This window comes from Macaca fascicularis, chromosome 2, assembly GCF_037993035.2.
Source record: "Macaca fascicularis isolate 582-1 chromosome 2, T2T-MFA8v1.1".
Taxonomy (NCBI): Eukaryota; Metazoa; Chordata; class Mammalia; order Primates; family Cercopithecidae; genus Macaca; species Macaca fascicularis.
In genome coordinates, this window is record NC_088376.1 from 142852576 (window position 1) to 142874532 (window position 21957).

Sequence of the window (21957 nt, forward strand, 5' to 3'; positions counted from 1 at the left end):
TCTGCCGCCCAGGCTGGAGTGCAGTGGTGTGATCTTGGCTCACTGCAACCTCTGCTTCCCAGTTTCAAGCGATTCTTGTGCCTCAGCCACCAGAGTAGCTGGATTACAGGCATGTACCACCACACCTGGCTAATTTTTTTGTATTTTTTAGTAGAGACGGGGTTTCACCATGTTGACCAGGCTGGTCTTGAACTCCTGTCCTCAAGTGATCCATCTGCCTCAGCCTCCCAAAGTGCTAGGATTACAGGCATGAGCCACCACGCCGGGCCTGTAATATTTTTTTCTAAACTGAATAGTACTGAAGAGAGTTGGATTTGTATAAAAAAATGCTTGTATGCATTGTTGTATACAGCAAGGACTATTTGTCCTTGTATTTATTTGTTCATTGTAAAGGAAAGGAGATAACTGTGGGGTAGCATTAACAACATGGCAAAACCCCATCTCTACTAAAATATAAAAACTTAGCCAGGCTTGGTGGCACGTGCCTGTAGTCCCAGCTACTCAGTAGGCTGAATGAAGCAGGAGAATCACTGGAACCTAGGAGGCGGAGGTTGAAGTGAGCCGAGGTCGTGCCACTGCACCCAGTCTGGGTGACAAAGGGAGACTCTGTCTTAAAAACAAAAACAAAAAAGCAAAACAAACAAACCAAAACACTGAATTTGGACAGCTCTGCCACCAACTAGTTCTGTAGAACAGACAAGTGACTCACTTTCTGTAAGCCTCGGTTTCCTCATCTGTACCCTCACACAGTGGTGGTGGCAATTAAATTTAAAAAGAGATTTGTCAGAGAGCTTTGTACCCTCATTTTATATCTATGTATGATGTAATTTTATGTAATTTTTTAAAGTGGAAAGCCTTTTTTTCTTAGGCTGAGTGTCTATACACCCTCAATAGCAATTTCTGTTTGTTTGCTTTACTTCTAGACTGCCTCTTTAAGCTATGTCCCATGAACCGCTACTCTGCCCAGAAGCAGTTCTGGAAAGCTGCTAAGCCTGGGGCCAACAGCACAACAGATGCAGTGCTGCTCAACAAACTACACGTACGTATTGCAATGGGGCTGTCAATGGGGCAGTAGTGAGTGGCTGCCTTGGTGGTGTCTGGGTGTAATGGTGGGAGACTGCTTATGCAACCCTCCAACTCTAGCTGCCGGCTTTCTTATGTTTTTTCATGAAGGGGTAGAAGGGAGCTGACCCTAGGGAGGGATAGATCCTAGTCATCTTGAGATATCTGGAGAGGTCTTTTCTCAGCCACTCTCTTTGCACGGGTAGCTTTGGATGGAGAAGTGGTTTTGAGCACAGGCACTGGAAGCAAACTGCCTGGAATGGAATCCTGGCTCCACCACTCAGTAACCGGTGCTCTAGGGCACGTTATGTGCTATTTTCCAATTCTGTTATGTTATCTGTAAAATGAAGATGGTAGTACCCACCTCAGGAGGTCATTGTGAGGATTACAGAAAATGAGACATAAAAGGCACATGAACAGTGCCTGGCACATAATAAATACTTAATAAGTTTTGGCCGTTAGCATTGCATCTATCCTGTTATTAGGCATTTTAAAGATGTGCTCATTCCATTGCTGATGTGCTGTGTGACCATAGGAAGTTTTTGAGCCTCTCTGATCCTGTTTCATCTTAAGTAAAATAATGACTTGGTTCTTTTAGTGCCCTGCATTCTGAGGCTAATCAGGAAGTTCTCTGAGATGTTTAGAAGGAGACATGACATATAAGCCAGTGTACTAATATCGAAATTGTACCCCATTTCCTGTTCCCTGACCTACTTCATTTTCTCCCCATCATGTAACATCATCTTTCTAATGTATTTTGGTTACTGGCTATTTCCCTCCCCTGGCATGTAAGCTTCGTGAGGGCCCAGGTCTGTGTCACTGTTACTTGTTGCAATAGCCTTTGTGTCTACAACAAGGTTGGGCACTTACCAGGCACTCAATCAAATATTTCACAGAATACACAGTGATCTTTCCTGGGGCACAGTGATGACAGTTGAAGACCTAGAGCATCTGTGAGCCCTGAGCAGCTCAAGAGGTTCTGCCTCTCACCTTACTCCATTTTTTGACTAGCATATGGCAAAGTCACAGCTAGCTGCATTTGGTAAGGTGAGGGTCACGTGAAGGGATTCCTACGTTCAGTGTGTGTTGTTTCAGACGGGATGTGATGAAAAACCCAGGCTCCTCACCTCAGGGAGCTTACAGTCCAGCATGAGGACACGTAAGCATGAGACACGTGAGGTCATTCTCATTGAACCTAAAGTAAAATCCAGGCTGTCGTCATCTACAAGATGGTACATGCCTGGACCCTGCTGTCCCCACAGGGGCTTCTTAACTACATTCTGGCCATATGAGCTTTATTTTATTTTGTTTTTTGAGCACCTCAGACTCTCCACTGTCACACGAGCTTTGCACCCTCAGTTTATCCTGTTGAGAACATTCTTTTCCTGGCTCTTCTTGAGCTAGGACCTTTGAGCCTTTGTGTCTCAGCTGAAGTGTCATCTTAGCAAAGTCTTCCCCTCTTATCTAAGAGATGTCTTGCTTGTTTTTCTCCATCATAGCACCCTGTTTATATCTTTCTCAGTACTGATCAGGGTCTGCAATTACATTTCGTAGCTTCATTAATTATCACCTGTTGCTTATTAGAATGACAGCTCTACCATGGCATTCTCTCTCTTGCTCACTGCTGTATCCCAGCTTCTGTAATAGTGTCTGGCACATAGTAGGTGCTCAGAAATATTTATCAAATAATAAATGAGCAGTGTGCTAGGCCCTAGAGATAGAACTATGACAGTCTTCACCCTGTGGGAGCTGGATATCAAAGAATAAAGAGGCAGTGATAAGCAGTATATTACAGGACAAACCACACAAAGCTGCGGGAGCACATAGGAAGGGTGCCAAATCTGTCTTTGCTGGATAAGAGGGTGTGATACAGTGGTCAGGGAGGGCTTCCTAATGGAAGAAGGAAGTGCTGAGTGAGCCTCAGTTGGAGGCACCCATGGGATTTAGAGAGTAGAAGAAGAAACAATGAACTCATAGACTTGGAGACTAGTGATTGCTTTGAAGACTTGTGGAAATGCATCATTATTTTAATAATGATGATTATATCAGACATCCTCAATTCCAACAAAACCACTGTACTTTCTTTAGAGCAAATATTATATGGCTTTATGAACATGGAATAAAATTCATAAATAATAGATACCAATTAAAAAATTATAAAGGAGAAATAAAAGGAAAGTAATAAATTATATAATAAATTGAATACTCTTCTTAAGTCATTGCTAAGGAATGACTACTCTAGAAGACATAAGGAAGTAAGTGCTTGCACCTCTTTGTATAAATCTCATGAGTGGGGAAGCTGTAGACTGTGACCGGTGCAGGTATATGGTATTGGCAATGTGAAAAGCATGTTATCTAGGATGTGGTTTTCCAAAAGGGCTTCAATCATAATCACAGAAGACATAATCTCAAGTGCCGTCATCCCAAATGTTGAAATCCCTAAAAATTGAATTCTAAAAGCCTAAATCCCTAAAGTGTAAAATCCTAAAAATCTCAGTCATAGGATAGCTGCATGTTAGGCCAGCTCTTATGGACTATCTCTGTTTAAATGCCCATAATCTATTACTGCAGTACACTTTTTCTTATGTCAGATTTTAAAAGTTTTTTTTCAGTATTTTAAATTGTCAGCATTATTATTATTTATTATTATTATTATTATTTTTAAGGCAGAGTCTCACTCTGTTGCCCAGGGTGGAGTGCAGTGGTGCAATCTCGGCTCACTGCAACCTCCACCTCCCAGGCTCCAGCGATTTTCCTGCCTTACCCTCCCGAGTAGATAGAATTACAGGCATGCACCACCACGCCTGGCTAATTTTTTTGTAGTTTTAGTAGAGACAGCGTTTCACCATATTGGCCAGGCTGGTCTCGAACTCCCGACTTCAAGTGATCCACTGCCTCAGCCTCCCAAAGTGGTGGGATTATAGGTGTGAGCAGCTGCACTCAGCCCTGTCAGCAATTATTTTTTTACAATTCACTATGCTATGTATTTCATCTTCGCATCATTTTCAATATTGGAGATTTAAATCATGTGGAGACTAATATTAGAGAGTTCTGATTGATTTTATGCATTCTTCTGCAAGTTTAACTTAATGAAAGCGCATTGTCACAACGTTGACATTGTGAGTATGTAAAAACATGGGAACTTCCCCTGTAAATGAAGGGATGTACTTCCTCGATGAATGAAGAGATGTTTGTGTTTGTGAAAGATAAAACTACTTGAGCTCTCAGTGATTTGGGCAACTGCATATCCAGTGGTGACCCTCCATGATTTTGATCGATCTCGTCAAAAGACTCAGGTTGCTGGTCATGGTATTTCAGATGACTGCAGTATGAGCTTGGTGCATACAATCACCAACCATAGTGATATGCGATTTTACATTTCCCTTTTTATCTATTTATTTATGGTTAATCTGCTTATACTCCCTGTGACCATTGTTAGTGTACTTGAGTGTTTATGCTTGCAAAAATATGTATGTTACTATTCCCCATTTTATTATATAAAATGGCCTGTGAAGTGTTCTGTTGTATTTTCACATGTTTCTCAAATCCCCTTTTAAAAATATCAGTCTCTTTTAAAGAATTTTAAAATTATTTTAATTTAAAAATTTTTAATTTTAACATTTTTGTATTTTGGGGATTTTGGTCTTTTTTGACCATTGGGGATTTTAACATTTGGGATTATGGTATTCTGGATTGTTGTGCCTTTTGGGATTATGATTATATCTTTTTCCAAAATAATCAGCAGCTCTCGATCATGTTATAAATAATGCAAACTACACTCTTTTCTTTCTTAAGTAGTACTTGTACTTTTGGAAAATTTATTAATAGTATTAATAAAACCATGGGAAGCTGTGATTTCTGTTGGTATGTAAAATGGAGTGAGGTGCTAGGTTCAGGTAATTACAGATACTCCCAGGCTGGAGTGCAGTGATGCCATCATGGCTCAGTGCAGCCTTGACCACCTGAGCTCAAGTGATCCTCCTGCCTCGGCCTCCCAGAGTGCTAGAATTATAGGCGTGGACTACTGCGCCCAGCCGACAGATAGCTTTTTAACTTACGTGAATGTCCAGCTAGACATAGAATTGTATGGGATAAAGGATGGTTCATCCTTGCATAGGACTGTAATATGCATTCACTATACCCAGCACCCCTAGCTCCTGTCCACTGAACATCAGTAGCACTCTCTTCCAGTCATTGCACCAATCCATAATCTACCCAGAGTCTGTGCTGGGAACATGGGAATCTAGTTGAATAGGTGGGGAAGGTTGGTCAATCCTGCATGTATGTATATTTAGTGCATATGCCCATAGTGGGCTATCTTTGTGGAAGGTCTGTGTGTCTTTAGTTGTCCTGACTTTGCTTTTCTGGTATAAAGATCATTCTGTTCAGTGAGATCTTATTAATACATCTCCAACTCTTTCCTCTCCTACACTTTTTACCACAGGGGTTGTAAATTCAGATTCCTCTTGGCCATGCAGGAAACCAACAGGAATAAAGTGGGCTTGGTGGGTAGTGTTGCCAAGTGGAGGGTCCTGTGGGTGAGTCTGGAGGGGCAGCTCTACTTCCCTACTGTCACTGCTTGGGAACGTGGGCTGAGAGCTGCTGCCACGTCTTCTGCTTTTTAAGAGAAGATAAAAATCCATGCTTTTATGTGTAATATCTCAATTTTGGAAAAGATGTTGGAAACTAACTCAATTAAGGCTTGAAATATACACTCAACACCAAGAGAAATGGCTCAGGCCGGATGTGGTTCTTCAGCCCTGTTTGCAACCTATGCTCTATATGTTATGTTTCATCAGCAAGTCCTTTTGACATTCCTTCCTATGAATGAACTGTGAAGAAAACAGCATGGTTGAAAAAAGTTCAATCATAAGGTGATTAAAAATGGTCAACTCCTTATTAAAAAGAGAAAAACAGTGATCTCTCTCATGCTGTTTATGCTTTAAAAAAATAAAAAAGGAAGCCAGTTATTTTCCCTGATTTAAGATTACTGATGTAACTTTCAGGTCTTTTTTTTTTTTTTTTTTTTTTTTTTTTGAGATGGAGTCTTGCTCTGTTGTCAGGCTGGAGTGTAGTGGCACGATCTTAGCTCACTGCAACCTTCACCTCCTGGGTTCAAGTGATTCTCCTACCTCATCCTCCTGAGTAGCGCGCCACCTCGCCTGGCTAATTTTTTGTATTTTAGTAGAGATGAGGTTTCACCATTTTGGCCAGGATGGTCTCGATCTCCTGAACTCGATCCGCCTGCCTTGGTGTCCCAAAGTTCTGGGACTACAGGCGTGAGCCACTGCACCCGGCCTCAGGTCTTGAATGTTGACTTTGTGCTTCACTTTCTGCAGTTCCTACTTTCCTGCTTAGCTGGAACTTTTCCCCCTGGTGTCTTAAAGTCATCTACATGTTTCATTCAATTTACGTTCCCACCAGCCAATAAGATGTTGTATTTTGGGCAGCCACTTTGCCGTTGGGACTGATGGCCAGTCTCCAGTGGGTTTTCATTTTTATTTTTGTCAACTACTATGCAGCACCCCAATCAGAGGTCAGATTATTTTAAATTAATGCCATTTAAGGAATTAGTTGTCTAGACCACTTGACTTCCTTTTGACTAGGATAAGCAACATAAACAGCACTTTGAAGGAGAGTGACATCTAGTGGCTGTTTACTGCCTATGCTTTTTCCTTCTCTGGGAATAACTGGATTTTGACTCTCTTGGTCATGATGTCCTAAGGGTCTCTTGACAAAATGAGCTTCTTCCCATCTGCAAATCACATAATTTCTTCTAAAGGCCATTACTACTGTTTTCTGACAGCAGCGTAGCTATTACCTTGAAACAAGCACCTACATTGTTTTGTTCTGAGAAATGATTACTTAAGTCACAGCTTTGACGAGCTAGGAAGAGCCAGAGGAGTGCCAGGTCCTTACTGTCTGGGTGCTACAATGCTTGTTTTTAGAAGCCTTGCTTCAATATCACATTACATGATTCAGAGCTTGTTGACTTTAACAAAATAACCTTTCCTCACTGTTTCAGTAACTTTTCTATTGTCATTTGATAATAGTTTCTCTATCTCTGAAATAAAATAACAGGTGGCTATGAAGGGGCAGACCTTGATGTTGCTTAGGGAACATGGTGAATAATAGTGGTAGAAACCATATCATAGAGTGGTTTTTTTTTTCCCCTTAGAAATTAAAACAGTCCGCAGCCCATTATTCAAAGGAAAAGAGTAACAGATATTTAAATTATCAGGATTTTGAAATAATGAAAAGGTAACATGTTTAAGATGCCTTTCCTTTTTTTTTTTTTTTTTTTGAGACAGTCTCACCACTCTATCACCCAGTCACCCAGGCTGGTGTGCAGTGACATGTTCATGGCTCACTGCAGCCTCAACCTCCTGGGCTTAAGTGATCCTCCTACCTGTCTGCCTGGTAGCTGGGACTACAGGCACAGACCACCGTGCATGGCTAAGTTTTGTATTTTTTGAAGAGTCAGGGTTTTGCCACATTGCTCAGGCTGGTCTTGAACTCCTGAGCTGAGCTGAAGCAGTCCACCCGCCTTGGCCTCCCAAAATACCAGGATTACAGACATGAGCCACGGCGTGACTTTAAAAAATTCAGAGTACTTGACACAGAGACATGATGAAGATGTTTTTGAAGAAATTACACACATGTGTTTTAGGAGGAGAATTCCAAAATATATGAGTAGGAAAAGCAAAAAAATATTAATTGATGGGATTCCTAAATTGTGTTCCTCAAAGCTAACCTTGGGTTTTATTTTGATGTTTTCCCTACTCTCCTACCCGCTATTCTGTTCCTGTGTCTCCACATTTTAAACTATCAACAGGAGTATGCTATTCACTTCCCTTTCTTTAACTTGCTTTTTTCCTAGTTAATATGTTGTGAATAAATTGGAATCTCTGTCATTCTTTTTTTTTTTTGAGACGGAGTCTCACTCTTGTTGCCCAGGCTGGAGTATAGTGGTACGATCTTGGCTCACTGTAACCTCCACCTCCTGAGTTCGAGTGATTCACCTGCCTCAGCCTCCTGAGTAGCTGGGATTACAGGCATGCACCACCACGTCTGGCTAATTTTTGGGAATATTTTTAGTAGAGATGGGGTTTCGCCATGTTGGCCAGGCTGGTCTTGAACCCCTGACCTCAGGTGATCTGCCCGCCTCAGCCTTCCAAAGTGCTAGGATTATAGGCGTAAGCCACCATACCTGGCCTCTATCCTCATTTTTAATGGCTATATGGTCACTTCCTTGTATGGCAGTACTGTAATTTTAGATAACCAGCCTCTATGGGCAGAGGTTAGGTAGGGAGTGATATTCAGGATCCTGACAACCTTTGCCATTCTGAAAAAAGTTTTATGGCCTTGTGCATATGCCAGGTTGTCCTCTTAGGAGAAACTCCTAGAAGTGAAATTATTAATGTTATATCGAGTGAAAAGTTTTTTGGTCAATATTGTGTGAATATCCTTTAGAAAGGCACTTAGTATGTTACAGTGAGGGCCCATTCTTGGAATGTACTTGAGGGATTTAACCAACCAGATCTCATTCTTTTCAAGGGTAGAAACAGCCTTGATCAGTGGCCTGTAGTGTTTGTACCTTGTTACCTTTTCATCTACCTTATTGCCTTGCCTCTTGTTGAACCTAAAAGAATCATGAATGGTTTTGTCTAAATACCAGACTTGGGTTTTTTTTGTCTTTTTTGAGACGGAGTTTCACTCTTGTTGCCCAGGCTGGAGTGCAATGGCATGATCTTGGCTCACTGCAACCTCTGCCTCTGGGGTTCAAGTGATTCTCCTGCTTCAGCCTCCCGAGTAGCTGGGATTACAGGCATGCGCCACCATGCCCGGCTAATTTTGTATTTTTAGTAGAGATGGGGTTTCTCCATGTTGGTCAGGCTGGTCTTGAACTCCCAACCTCACGTGATCCACCCACCTCAGCCTCCCAAAGTGCTGGGATTACAGGCATGAGCCCCCGCGCCCAGCCCAGACTTGGTTTTGTGAGGGGATTTATGTAACGACTAATGTGAACTGAAATGAATTAAATTTGATATTTGTACATTTAGTAAAAAATGAAATGGGGAGTTTTCTTCTTAAAGAGAACTTATAGGAAAAGTGAATTCTCAAAATGGTCCATAAGCTTAATACATGTAATACTTATTCAGTGGTGATGTGAAGGCTCAGTTATCATTAAACTTTATAACAATTAAAATAGTATTAACTCTTAGTTTAACAGAGTTGTGACAGTTTTAGATGTGATATTTAAGAATGTCTTATTTATTTATCTGTTTTTGAGATGGAGTCTCTCTCTGTCACCCAGGCTAGAGTGCAGTGACGCGATCTCAGCTCACTGCAACCTCTGCCTCCTGGGTTCCAGTGATTCTCCTGCCTCAGCCTCCCGAGTAGCTGGGACTACATGCGCTTGCCACCAAGCCTGGCTAATTTTTTGTATTTTTAGTAGAGACAGTGTTTCACCATGTTTGCCAGACTGGTCTCAAACTCCTGACCTCAGGTGATCTGCCTGCCTCGGCCTCCAGAGTGCTGGGATTACAGGCGTGAGCCACCACTCCTGGCCAAGAATATCTTTATTTTAAAAGAAGTCTTTAGATATTTATTCTCCAATTTTGTTTTAATTTTCTGTTCTTCCCCTGCCTTTTATATGTCTCTTGACAAATGCCCATGCTCTTTAGAGCTGCTGGTGTTTAATTAGTCTTTAATGTGGAATATATGCCTTCTTGATGGCTAATTTGACATTTCTTTCTAGATAAACCAGTAACCATTGGATTGCTGTTTTTGTACTGTACTTATTCTAAGCATAGGTAGAAACATAATATTAGTATTTCTTAAACTGAAGCCATTGGACGTTCTTGAGAGTAAGGGGAATGTTCATGAGCATTTTTCCACTTAAAGATGAGTTCTTTGATCATTTGAGTCCAAGAAATGCTACTTAAGAACTCTCTAAGGGTGAGTCCTTTCTGCGTGGGCTTTGAACAAGGAAAAACCATATTTGCATGTTGGAAAATGTTGTATTTTATTTTACTGAATCCATTGGGTTTTCTCCCTTTGATATTTTCCCCCTCTTGAGTTTGCAGTCAGTGTTAGCTGAGAAGTCTTAAGCAGAAAGAACAAACGGCTCTCCACAAAGAGTAAGCCTTCATTCCAAATGGATGCAGTCCAATGTTTTGTTTGGAAAACTACCTGCAGAACCTGTGGGTACTGTAGAAATCTCCAAAGGGAGTGTAAGCTCAGGCATGAAATTAGGGAGAACAAGAGGTGGGAGGCTGCTAAGGAGAGTATTTATGCAGAGGAAAGAAAAGATTCAGGAGAACTGTGCTGAGGGCAACTTGCATGCCAGAGATTGCCATGTTGCAAGCACTGGTATTATTTCTGAATGTGTCTTGCACCCATGGATTTTATCCTTATGTCACTGAGAATAGCAGACTGGTAACTAATTCTGAAAGAGAGAGAGGGAAGTTTTGAATGGGCCATTGTTTTAAAGAGCTGATGCCAGATGTGGTTAACTTGCAGTGATCCACGCTAATGTGTGCGGATCATTCCCCTCCTGTAATATGGTTTCATTTTGGCTTAGAATTGCTTCCTGCAGTTCATTTTTCTCAAAAGATGTGCTTTCCTAAAAATACCTATGTTCTAGGTAGAAATGGAACAGATGCTGAATTTGAGGGAAACAGAAAGGTTCTTGACCCAGCCAACTTAGGTCACCTTTTGAAATGTTAATCGTCAGAACATTTCTTAGTTTTAGAAACTAATGTATAATAATAATGATTAAAATTTATGATCAAATGGCAATTATGTGTCTGGCATACATTTTCTCTGATCTCTACAATGGCCCTAAAAGGCTTCCGTTGTCCCCATTTTGTGATGAGAATACTGAGTGAGGCTTGGTGGGATTCAGTAGAGAGGACAAGATGATGAGGCAGGTAGGTAGGGGACCCAAGACCGTGTCCAGAAGACTCTGTGAAAATGAAGACATTACCTGGGAAATAGGACCCACTGGCACCTGGTAGCATCTTGACCTAAGGAAAGGAGACACTCGAGGAAGAGTGCTTTCGAAACCCTTCTGAAGTACACTCTTATCATCAGGGTTTTACCATTCATCAGATTCAATACTGAATTTCTTCTCAGTTATTTTACTTCCCCTCCACCAGTCTCTGTTTGGGAGATGGGTTGGGATAACAGTTTGCTGACTGCCTAGGATAAAGCCCATTGCCCTTCACCATTATTGTAGTGTGGTAACAGTGCTTTCAGAGTTGCACAGGTGAATGAATTCGGGAAGGTGGCCCTGCCAGACTATTCTAGAACCTTCTATTCAGCTTTACCATGTCCCCTCTAGCATGTCACATTTGGAATGATAACCTCTCCCAGCCTCATTTGCAGCTATACAGTTTATCCATATGTGGACTTGAACACTATCTCTGCCACTTAATAAATGTGTGGTTTAAAAAACATTAAGCAAAGTTTCAAATGTACCCAGAAGAAGAGAAATGGTATAACAAATCCCTTTCCTACCCATCATCCAACTAGCTATGCAAGGATGACCAACTTTTTTAATCACTTTGAGTCAATTTCTTCTTTAAAATTGGGGTCATAATGTTCCCTTCAGGGAATGATTATAAAAATTGATTACATTATAATTAATGTCTAACAAGAATAACTAATAACTCCACGTGTGCTACAGTGTATCGGGTACTGTGCAGTGAAGTTCCTGTGAGGTGCAGGTACCATTTTATCCTTATTTTACAAAGGAGGAGATGGAGGTTCACTGATACTAAATAACACATTCAAGTTCACAAAACCACAAACCACCCAAATCCAGCATTTAAATTCAATCTTCTTTTAGTCCAAAGCCTTAAAGAGGACTTTCACAAATTGTAAAGGGGCTACGCAAATTCCCTCCAGCCTCCCTCCCTGACCCTATTTTCTTTGAAGATATTTCAGCTCTTGACTTATTCTCACCCTAAGAAAATACCCATGAATTCCTTAAAGAAAGAAAACAAAAACAAAAACAAAAACATTTTAAAGAGGCCAAAAAGGTCAACAAAGCAAAGGCAGAGTGGATGGGCTGTTTGAACCCTTTGGCTCATTTCATGAAGCCTCAGTGTGTGTACGCAGGGATTTGCTTATTTCTGTGATTCTTGTATTAACTGGCGACATTTGTTCTGCATAACTGCAGTGGGCTAGAACACATTGTTCCCTCTTTGTGACCAATCTTTCTTCTCAATGCACAGCACGCTGCAGACTTGGAAAAGAAGCAGAATGAGACAGAAAACAGGAAATTGCTGGGGACCGTAATCCAGTATGGCAATGTGATCCAGGTAGGTCAAGGCGTCTCTTCCCTTCTGAAACTGAAGCGTTACAAAGAACACAGCTGGGAAAACAAACACATAAGACAGGGTTTGGACACCTTTATGGTAGGACTCCATGGAGGCAGCCAGTTTATTGCAAAAAGTCTAGTGTTTCTTGTTAGATGTGATGGACTCTTGGGCTGTTTGGTTGGTCTTCTCTCAGTGTGAGCATCTACTTCTCTCTGTCTGTGGCTGATCGTTTCACTCCAGACACTTCAAATGGGAAGCTTCCTACTTTAAAAGGAACCTGGCTGTTGCAGTTCTGTTTAACTTATAATGCTTGAAAATTCTTCCTATTTGGTGAAGATTAGCTTCCCTGTAACTTTTATCTACTGGCCAAGAAGAGCTGCTCCCCAGAGGTAATAAGAGCAATTCTGTACCTTTGGGACTTTTCAAATAAAAAATACTTCTCGTTTTGATACATTTTATACTTATCAAAAATATTTATTGTTTTCATGTCTGGTCTCATGGGTTGCTTATCTTTTGTGCCTTTACATTTGTCATGGAGATAAAACACAAACCAGGAAACAGCTAATACAGGTTTTACTCAGAAGATCTCTCTGGGTCCATGCCAGTCTTCGTGGAAGCCCAGTGCAACATGTGGCTTTCTTGATTTGTCCAGGCACAAAGAGTAGTGGTTACCAACTGTTGAGCACCTAGACCCGTTTGATGATCTTCCTTCATTATTTTCCTTTTTGAAAGATTTTGCCCACTGTGTAAACATTACTAATTACATAGGAATCCTTCCCCTTTCTCTCGCTATTAGGTATAGAGCAGGGCTAATCAGGAAGATGGGAACACTAGTAAAAGATTGGTAAAAGCAACGTTTTGGGGTTAAATGGGCTCTTTACATTAGGCCTTTTGAAATAGTGAAAGTAACTTGAGAATCTGGTTGAAGATTAGATCCTGCCAGTCCCACTCATCCACTTCCTCCTCCTTAAGTTCCATCCTCTTCAGGATGGACACAAGTGTCCAGGTGGGTTCCAAGTTCAGTGTCAGCTTTATTACTAAGCCAGGCCAGTGCCCTGAAATTCAGAGTACAAGACTTCCTAATTTGGTTAGATTGGAGAATATGGCTTGACCTGAAGATGAAAGGTGCAGAGGCTAAGGACATAAACTTCTAAATGCATTCCGATTCAGGTTTTGTAATTCACTGTGAGATTTGGGGCAAGAAATCTTGCCATGTGTTACTTTACTTACCAGCAAAATGGAAATGGTAATGGCATCTGCTCTTTAGCATGGTTGAGAGGTGCCTGTCCCAGAATAAGCTGTGGATACACTGTAATTAATCTTAGTTATTATTACTTCCCCCAACCCTGGATCTTGGGGCCTACCTGTAGGTAACTTTAGTTTATAAACAAACTGAGTCTGGCACCTAGACAGATGTGTGCAGGACCAGAGGCCACTCACCAAGGGATCAGTTGAGAGGTTGGGAAGACGTTGCCTTCTCCTTGTTTATTTTAGATAGGGGTCATCGGGGCTTATGGATCAGATAGGTTATTCTTCTACCTCCAACAGCACTGTTTGGGGATTTGGAGGACCTCTGAACACTTCTAGCAGCTGTATCTGTTACCATGTGAAAAGGAGGATATTCGCAATTAGCAATGGAATCTCATTCTGGTTATACCATTTCTTTTTCCTTTTTTTTTTTTTTTTTGAGATGGAGTCTTGCTCTGTCACCCAGGCTGAAGTGCAGTGGTGGCATCTTGGCTCACTGCAAGCTCCACCTCCCAGGTTCACGCCATTCTCCTGCCTCAGCCTCCCGAGTAGCTGGGACTACAGGCACTCGCCACCACACCTGGCTAATTTTTTGTGTTTTTTTAGTAGAGACAGGGTTTCACCGTGTTAGCCAGGATGGTCTCGATCTCCTGACCTCGTGATCTGCCCACCTCAGCCTCCCAAAGTGCTGGGATTACAAGCGTGAGCCACCACGCCCGGCCAGTTGTACCATTTCTCAAGGGATTGGGCAGTCTTTCATATTCCTTTCCACTTTCTCTTATAACCTGTTGAGTTGGGAAGCCTTGGCCAACTGTTTCTGGTCTAGACTGACTATCAGACACGTTATATCCCGTCTAGGTCTTCAGTCGTTCCATACTGCTCATGTAATTGTTACCCGAAAACCAAGAATAAAGTACTTGGAAATTCAAACCATTTTCTTCCAAATTAAATGACAATCCTCCAGAGGGGTTGCATTTTATTTTATTTAATTTTTTTAGAGACAACGTCTTGCTCTGTCACCCAAGCTGGAGTACAGTGGTGTGATTTCGGCTCGCTGTAGCCTGCAACTCCTGGGCTCAGGTGATCCTCCCACCTTAGCCTCCTGAGTAGCAGGGACTCCAGGTGTGTACTCCCACACTTGGTTGATTTTAAATATTTTGTAGAGACAAGGTCTCCCGGTGTTGCTCTGGCTTGTCTCAAACTCCTGGGCTCAAGCAATCTTCTGCCTCTGCCTCTGAAAGTGCTGGGATTACAAACGTGAGCCACTTCACCTGGCCCTGCTTTGTTTTTTAAACTCTTGCCTGTGCTCAGAGTGGCCTTCCTCAGCTCCACCTATGTGTCAGGGCATGCCACGCTGCAGTTCCTTAGCCCGTTCACACAGGGTTAGGTCTATCCCACTGACAGATGGCAGCTGATGATGGAACAGTTGACCTGAGCAACATCCATCTTGTCCAAGGCTATGCTGAAAAATAAAACATGACAGTTTTTCTTGTATTCTGCCCTCTCTTTCTGCTCCCTTTTGTCTTCTTCCTTTTCTAATCATCTGCAGCCTTAGGCACTTTGTGATTCTTTAGCTTCACCAGCAGCTCAGTGGTGGGAGGAATGTTTGCTACGTAGTTGATATGATTGAAAGAAGGAATGGTAGAAAATTCAGATTTGCTGACACTCACTTTTTTCTCTTGGTGGGTTTTTAGCTCCTGCATTTGAAAAGTAATAAATACCTAACAGTGAATAAGAGGCTTCCCGCTCTGTTAGAGAAGAACGCCATGAGAGTCACATTGGATGAGGCTGGAAATGAAGGGTCCTGGTTTTACATTCAGCCATTCTACAAGCTGCGATCCATTGGAGACAGCGTAAGTGCGGATTCTCCGCCTAGAAAGTGTTCCGTGCCGTGCTTCCAAGTGTGACTGTATATTAGAGTCAAGGAGGAGACTTTGGAAGTTGGAACCAGACCCTCGTCCTGCATAAAGAGAAGGGAATTGCTATGGAAACTAGTGTTTGGGAAACAGGGAGCTGTGGAGAGAAGTGTGGCCTAAATACTGTCACTGTGTTTTTCCTCCTGGACATCTGAAAACATTGTATGAACAACCCATTGCCTTAGGAACTTTACCACAAAAACAGCTCTCCCGTATTAATGTCCTGGAGAGGGTCCCTGTCATTCCAGACCCATTAGTGGAATAGAAATGTCTTTTCTATTTTGGAAATAAAGTTAATAAAGGATGGAGGATGGAAGAGAAATAACCTACCCATAGTAGGGGAGGAGAGTAGAAATTGGGATCAGCTTCATTTGTTCCTATGTTGAGAAGCATTCAGTCTCCCCATCGTGTTCAGCAATGCAGTGGGTCTGGAGCAGGGCCCACTCCCGAGGGTTCTCTAGTATATAAAGCCACAGGAAACCTTAGAGCAGTTCTGATATTTGTTGGCTGAATTAGTCAGCCATTATGTGGGCATATACTTAACAGTGATTGTGGTTAAATGCTATCAGCTATGTTTTTGACCTTGTTAATGATTCTAAAATAGCTGCTTTTTATTGAAAAATATGCCTCAAACAGCATGAAATAGTCTCAAAATGCTCAACCAGCCTTAACTTTAAAACTGGTTTTGACACTTTTTAATAGTGCCGTTTAAATTTACAAGCTTTGCGAAGTTCAAATATGTTTATATATTTGTGTGTATATGATAAGGAATGTACCAGAAACATGTGGTACCAGACCATTCCCTCATAGTTGGTAAATAATTGATCCTTAACTGTGAACAGGAAGAAAAGCCCAGTAAAACTTAGGTTTCACCAAAAGTGTTGGATTTATCAAATGAACTTATATTCATTTGGAGTTAGAGAAAATTCAATTCTATATGCTTCTCAAATGTGATAAGCTTGAAAATAGATGGTTTTTCAAGTTAGGAAACCATCTTCTCTAACCAAAAATAAAAAACAAGTGTGCCTTATTCTGAATTTCATTTTCAGCACATCCTTTGCTTTCCTATCCTTTAAATGAATCTGTGTGTGGCCATGACTTAGTTGAGAAGATGAGATGGACTTGAATTTAAAATAGTATTTTACAAAAAATAAGTGTAGATCCATTTGTGGGCCATGACATCAATTTAGTGGCTTGTGACTATCCTGTTTGAAAATGGAATAGAACAGGAAGATCAGACTGTGTTATACCACGTAATGATAAGTATTGTTTTTTTTGGGGGGGGGGCAACTTTTGTTTTAGTTATATGTATAGTATATTGTATATATAATAAATATACAAACATGCATATAAGTCTAAATGGCTATATATATGACCTGATCATAGAAAATATATTTCCAAATGTTATAGTAAAAATATGAAAGTAATTGCTTTAGAAACATAAAGTTGTGGCTTTGTCTGTCAAAGATAAAGACTTACTCAGACTCTTTTTTTTTTTTTTCTTAAATTTACTTAAAACTTATTTATATAGGTACCCTAAACTGAAGTGTTTTTTTGTTTGTTTTTTCCTGCTCTGGACTGGCTTTGAAATATCTCTGTATAATCAGTGACACTCGGGGAACAAAATTCAGGTTTAACCTTGTAAACATGACCCCTTCTACACAGGGTCAGCTGTTGAGGGAGGTATGGTGTGTGCTGTATCTTTATACTTGCTGGGGATAGGCCTTGTCTCCTTCAACACAGACACATACGTCTCCTAGAACTGCCCAGTGGTCAATCTGCAGTCCTTATCAGTTTTGTGCAAAGCTGTATTGCTCCTTTCCTTTCCAGGTGGTCATAGGTGACAAGGTTGTTCTGAACCCCGTCAATGCTGGTCAGCCCCTACATGCTAGCAGCCATCAACTGGTAGATAACCCAGGCTGCAATGAGGTAAGGACGTTGAGTTATGCCTGTGGGCATGGGTATCCTGCAGGAGCAGGTCTGGCTGGCGCCAGTGCATGCGTGTGCTGAGAGTGACTTCCGCAGTGACTTGGGGCAGGTGCCCATTCTGCAGGTGAAGAAACAGGCCCAGGGTCAAGGCTGCCATGTAAGGTTGTGCAACTCTGTGTATTGAGTAGTAGATGCGGGCTGATATTCACTCTAGTGCTCAGTTTGCTAAGCCTCACATCACTGAGGGATTGTTTTTTAATTTGTGAAGCCAGAGATGACCCCTTTTACTCATTACTTTCTGGCCATAGGAGCACCTTTTTCTAATTTGTCTCCCTATACAGGATGCCTCTTTCTAATTTGTTCAAAAAGGAACACTGCAGATTATCAGCAGCTCTGCAAGGGTGATAGCTTGCTTTTGGCAATACATCTCCTTATCCTCTAAATTGGCAATTGTAGGATACAAGGAGGTTACTTCCTTGTGACATAATATTTGTCTGATGGGTAAGGACACAAACTCTTCAGTGGGATAGATGTGGATTCACATCCTGCCTGCCATTCCTAGCTCTGTGATGGTAGGTTGGTTACCCGGTCTCCCTGCATATCAGTTTCCTTATCTCTGAAATGGGGGTGGTGGTCAGACCTATTTTTTAGGGTGTTGCAAAGAATTAAAGGAGATGGTGCATGTTAGCGCCTAAACCTAGTGCCTGGCATAGATTTAGTGCACAAACAATGGCTGCTGTTGTTAACAATGCTCATTAACATTTTCGAGTGTATACACTGGACTCATTTTTTTCCCTTTATAGCTCATTCCATTTTGTAAGTACTTATTTTCATCAGGCCTTTACTTTCTGGCTACAGAGCAAGAGACTTGGAGGAAACGGAAAATATCATTCCAGAAAGGCAGGAGGGTTGGTTCCATTAGTCATGGTTGGACTGTGCATAGTGATTGGTGCAAATGAACCATTTATTGCCAAACTCTGCCAATTGCATTTGCAGGTGCTGTGATTTTAGTGGCATCAATCTTTAGAGTTTTTAGTCTGAAGTACAGCCCTGCTTCCTAGGCTGCAGTGAGAAATTTGGGGGCTGGATGACACAGTTGTTGTGAGGGGTACATGAAAAAATAACTCTAATCTGTTTTTCAGGTCAACTCTGTCAACTGCAATACAAGCTGGAAAATAGTCCTTTTCATGAAATGGAGTGATAACAAAGATGACATATTAAAGGGGGTGAGTTTGATGCTTTATGGGCTGAGCGTTACTTGACTCTTCTTGAGGGCAGCAGTCTAATTCTCTGTTTAAATTCTTTTTTCCTTAATTCTTTCTCGTGTTGACTTTTAGGGTGACGTGGTGAGGCTGTTCCATGCTGAGCAGGAGAAGTTTCTCACCTGTGACGAACACAGGAAGAAGCAGCATGTCTTTCTGAGAACCACGGGCCGGCAGTCGGCCACATCTGCCACTAGTTCAAAAGCCCTGTGGGAGGTAGAGGTAAGGATAGGGTGGAGAAAGGGCTCTTTCTATATATATTCTACAAATATATATACATATATACACCTGTATATGTCTATACACCTATATATCCAACACCTACACACATACACACAGAATACGTGTGTGTGTGTGTGTGTGTGTATTTTTATATATATATGTCACAAACAGGTACTTATACCTACCCTGTTCCAAAAATGGGTTGTGGATGGCTTAGTGAAGTAAGCGCATCATGACATATCATGGTGCTGGATGTTTGTGCAGAGGGAAAGAATAAGTACTTTGGAAACAAATTCAAAAATGAAATTAGAAATATCTTTCTCTGAGCCATCTAATCTCTTCTATTGTTTTCTTTCCTTTGCTCATTTATCTATCACAACAATATTTAACCAAGTGTCTACCTGACATGATACATAGGTGATGCCCACATTGGCGATGGGGCAGAAATGAGAAGATATGCACCCAGATAACTAGAACACACAGGGGGATGGTGAAGGTGATAAGAGGCATATTCCACATGCTTTGGAGGTTTCAGTGAGAGAGGGTGAATGTCTGGTTGGGTGAAGAATTAAGGAAGACTTCCTGAAGGAGATAGCATCTGATCTGGTACCTGCAGGATGATTTATATTTCAGAAGGAAGAGATGAATGGAGTAGGTTACTTCATGTAAAAGAATGATGCAGAATGTGGAAACACGAAGCAGCGTAGGATAAAACTCAGTAACTGGTTTGGTGAAGGTCATGGGATGGGCGTGGAAAATTAAACAGAAACTGTTTTTGGAGACCAGAGCCTGAAGGGCCATATATCCAGGCTATAGGGAGTTGGGATTTCATTTATGGACAGGAGAGAAATGTGGAAAGTTGTTTGAGGAAGGGAGTAACGTAATCAGTGTGCAACTTAAAGAAGCTAGAAGATTCTGCCCACAGCATGTAGTTTATTGTGAGGAGAGTCTAGAATTGCAGGATAAAGAAGGAAATTATCTGAATGCTTGGTGAAAGAGGCAATGAGAGCTTCAACTAACATGGAGCTCTTTCGTCACCTCAAGCCTTCCTTTCTGTGTAACTGCAGCATGAATTAGAATTCTAGTTTAAATTTTGAATTTGAATAGATACATTTTTCTGTCTCTGCTTGCCTTCTCTTTTCCTCCTCCCTAGCTTCAATTGTTTCATGTTGCTATTGAGGACTAGCCTATGTACAGTAAAGTGCGCAAGTCAAGAGTATACAACTCAGTGAATTTTTACGTATACATTCAGCCACGTAACCAGCACCTAGAACAAGAAATAGAACGATAGCCGCACCCAAAAGGTCCCTTGAGCCTCTCTTTCCCGGCAGTGTTTCCTTTTTCCTCCTGGAGACTTCTATCTCCATAAATTAGTATTGCCTCTTCTTGAACTTCGTATAAATGAAGTCATATGGTATACAGTCTTTATGTTCTGTTTTTTTTTTTTTACTCAGTATAATTATTTTGAGATTCATATATATTGTTGTATGTATCAGATTAATTTGTTCCTTTATATTGCTGCATAATAGTCCATCATATGGATACACCACAATTTGTTAATCTGTTCACCTGTTGATGAACATTTGAGTTGTTCCCAATTTCTGGCTATTTCAAATAAAGCTTCTAGGGATATTTGTGTACAAGTTTCTGTATGGATGTAACTTTCCTTCATTTCTCTTGATTAAATACCTAGCAGTGGATTGGCTGGATCATATGATAGCCGTGGTATGGTATGGTATGGTATGGTATGGTATGGTATGGTATGGTATATATTCAACTTCATAAGAAATTGCTAAACTGTTCTCCAAAGTGGTTGGACCATTTTACATTCCCACAAGTCATGTGTGCGAGTTCTAGTTCTTCCACATCCTTACCAACGCCTGATATGGTCAGTCTTTTCAGTGTTAGTCATTCTAGGAGGTACATAGTGAAATTGCAATGTGGGTTGAATTTGCATCCCCCGTTTGATTTAGTAGGTGTGTAGTGAAATTTCATTGTGGGTTTGGTTAACGATGTTGAGCATTTTTCTCATGTGCTTATTTGCCCTCTGTGTAGCTTCTCTGGTGAAATGTTTGTTCAGATATTTTGCCCATTTAAAAAATTGTCTTACCACTCTTTTAACATGGATATTGTAAGAATCAAGTTCAGCCGGACATGGTGGCTCAGGCCTGTAATCCCAGCACTTTGGGAGGCTGAGGCAGGTTGATCACCTGAGGTCGGGAGTTTGAGACTAGCCTGACCAACATAGAGAAACCCTGTCTCTACTAAAAAATACCAAATTAGACGAGCATGATGGTGCATGCCTGTAATCCCAGCTACTTATGAGGCTGAGGCAGGAGAATCACTTGAATCTGGGAGGCAGAGGTTGCAGTGAGCTAAGATTGCATCATTGCACTCCAGCCTGGTCAACAAGAGCGAAACTCCATCTCAAAAAAAAAGAAAAAAAAATCAGCTTCATCTTGGGCATTGTATAGAAAAGTTTCCACAGTTATGATAAAAAGGAATCTATATAAAGTTTTTGTTAATTCCCACCCTCTATCCATTTTCCCCTTTCTTCCTCTTCTCTACCTGCATTTGCCCTTTAGTTACTGTATGTGTCTACACAGGGACCTGTCAATCCTACTAGATTATAAACTCCTTAAGAGACATCAGAATGAAATATCAGTTGTCAGATTCTTTTAACAATTATGTCTTCAGAGTTTTTGCTTTAACATCTAAAAAAAGGCTCATTTTCTCATTTTAAACTATTTAAATACTCTAGGTGAGATAGATCACTCATTTGCCTATGACCTTTTAGAAAAGTTGTTTTGGCCAGGTGTGGTGGCGCATGCCTGTAATACCAGCACTTTGGGAGGCCAAAGTGGGAGGTTCACTGACGGTCAGGAATTCAAGGCCAGCCTGGTCAACATGACGAAACCCTGTCTCTACTAAAAATATGAAAATTAGCCAGGCGTGATGAGACACGTCTATAATCGCAGCTACTTGGGA

General features: G+C 41.2%; 1 protein-coding gene across 1 annotated transcript in view; it reads left to right on the forward strand.

Moving 5' to 3' along the window:
* Positions 1-21957, forward strand: part of ITPR1 (inositol 1,4,5-trisphosphate receptor type 1) — a 355769-nt gene that overhangs the window by 132953 nt on the left and 200859 nt on the right. The window contains exons 5-10 of the mRNA XM_065538902.2: positions 924-1039; positions 12306-12392; positions 15335-15493; positions 17387-17485; positions 18628-18711; positions 18823-18969. Of these exons, the coding sequence (XP_065394974.1) occupies positions 924-1039; positions 12306-12392; positions 15335-15493; positions 17387-17485; positions 18628-18711; positions 18823-18969 (692 nt within the window). The remainder of the gene's footprint in view (positions 1-923; positions 1040-12305; positions 12393-15334; positions 15494-17386; positions 17486-18627; positions 18712-18822; positions 18970-21957) is intronic.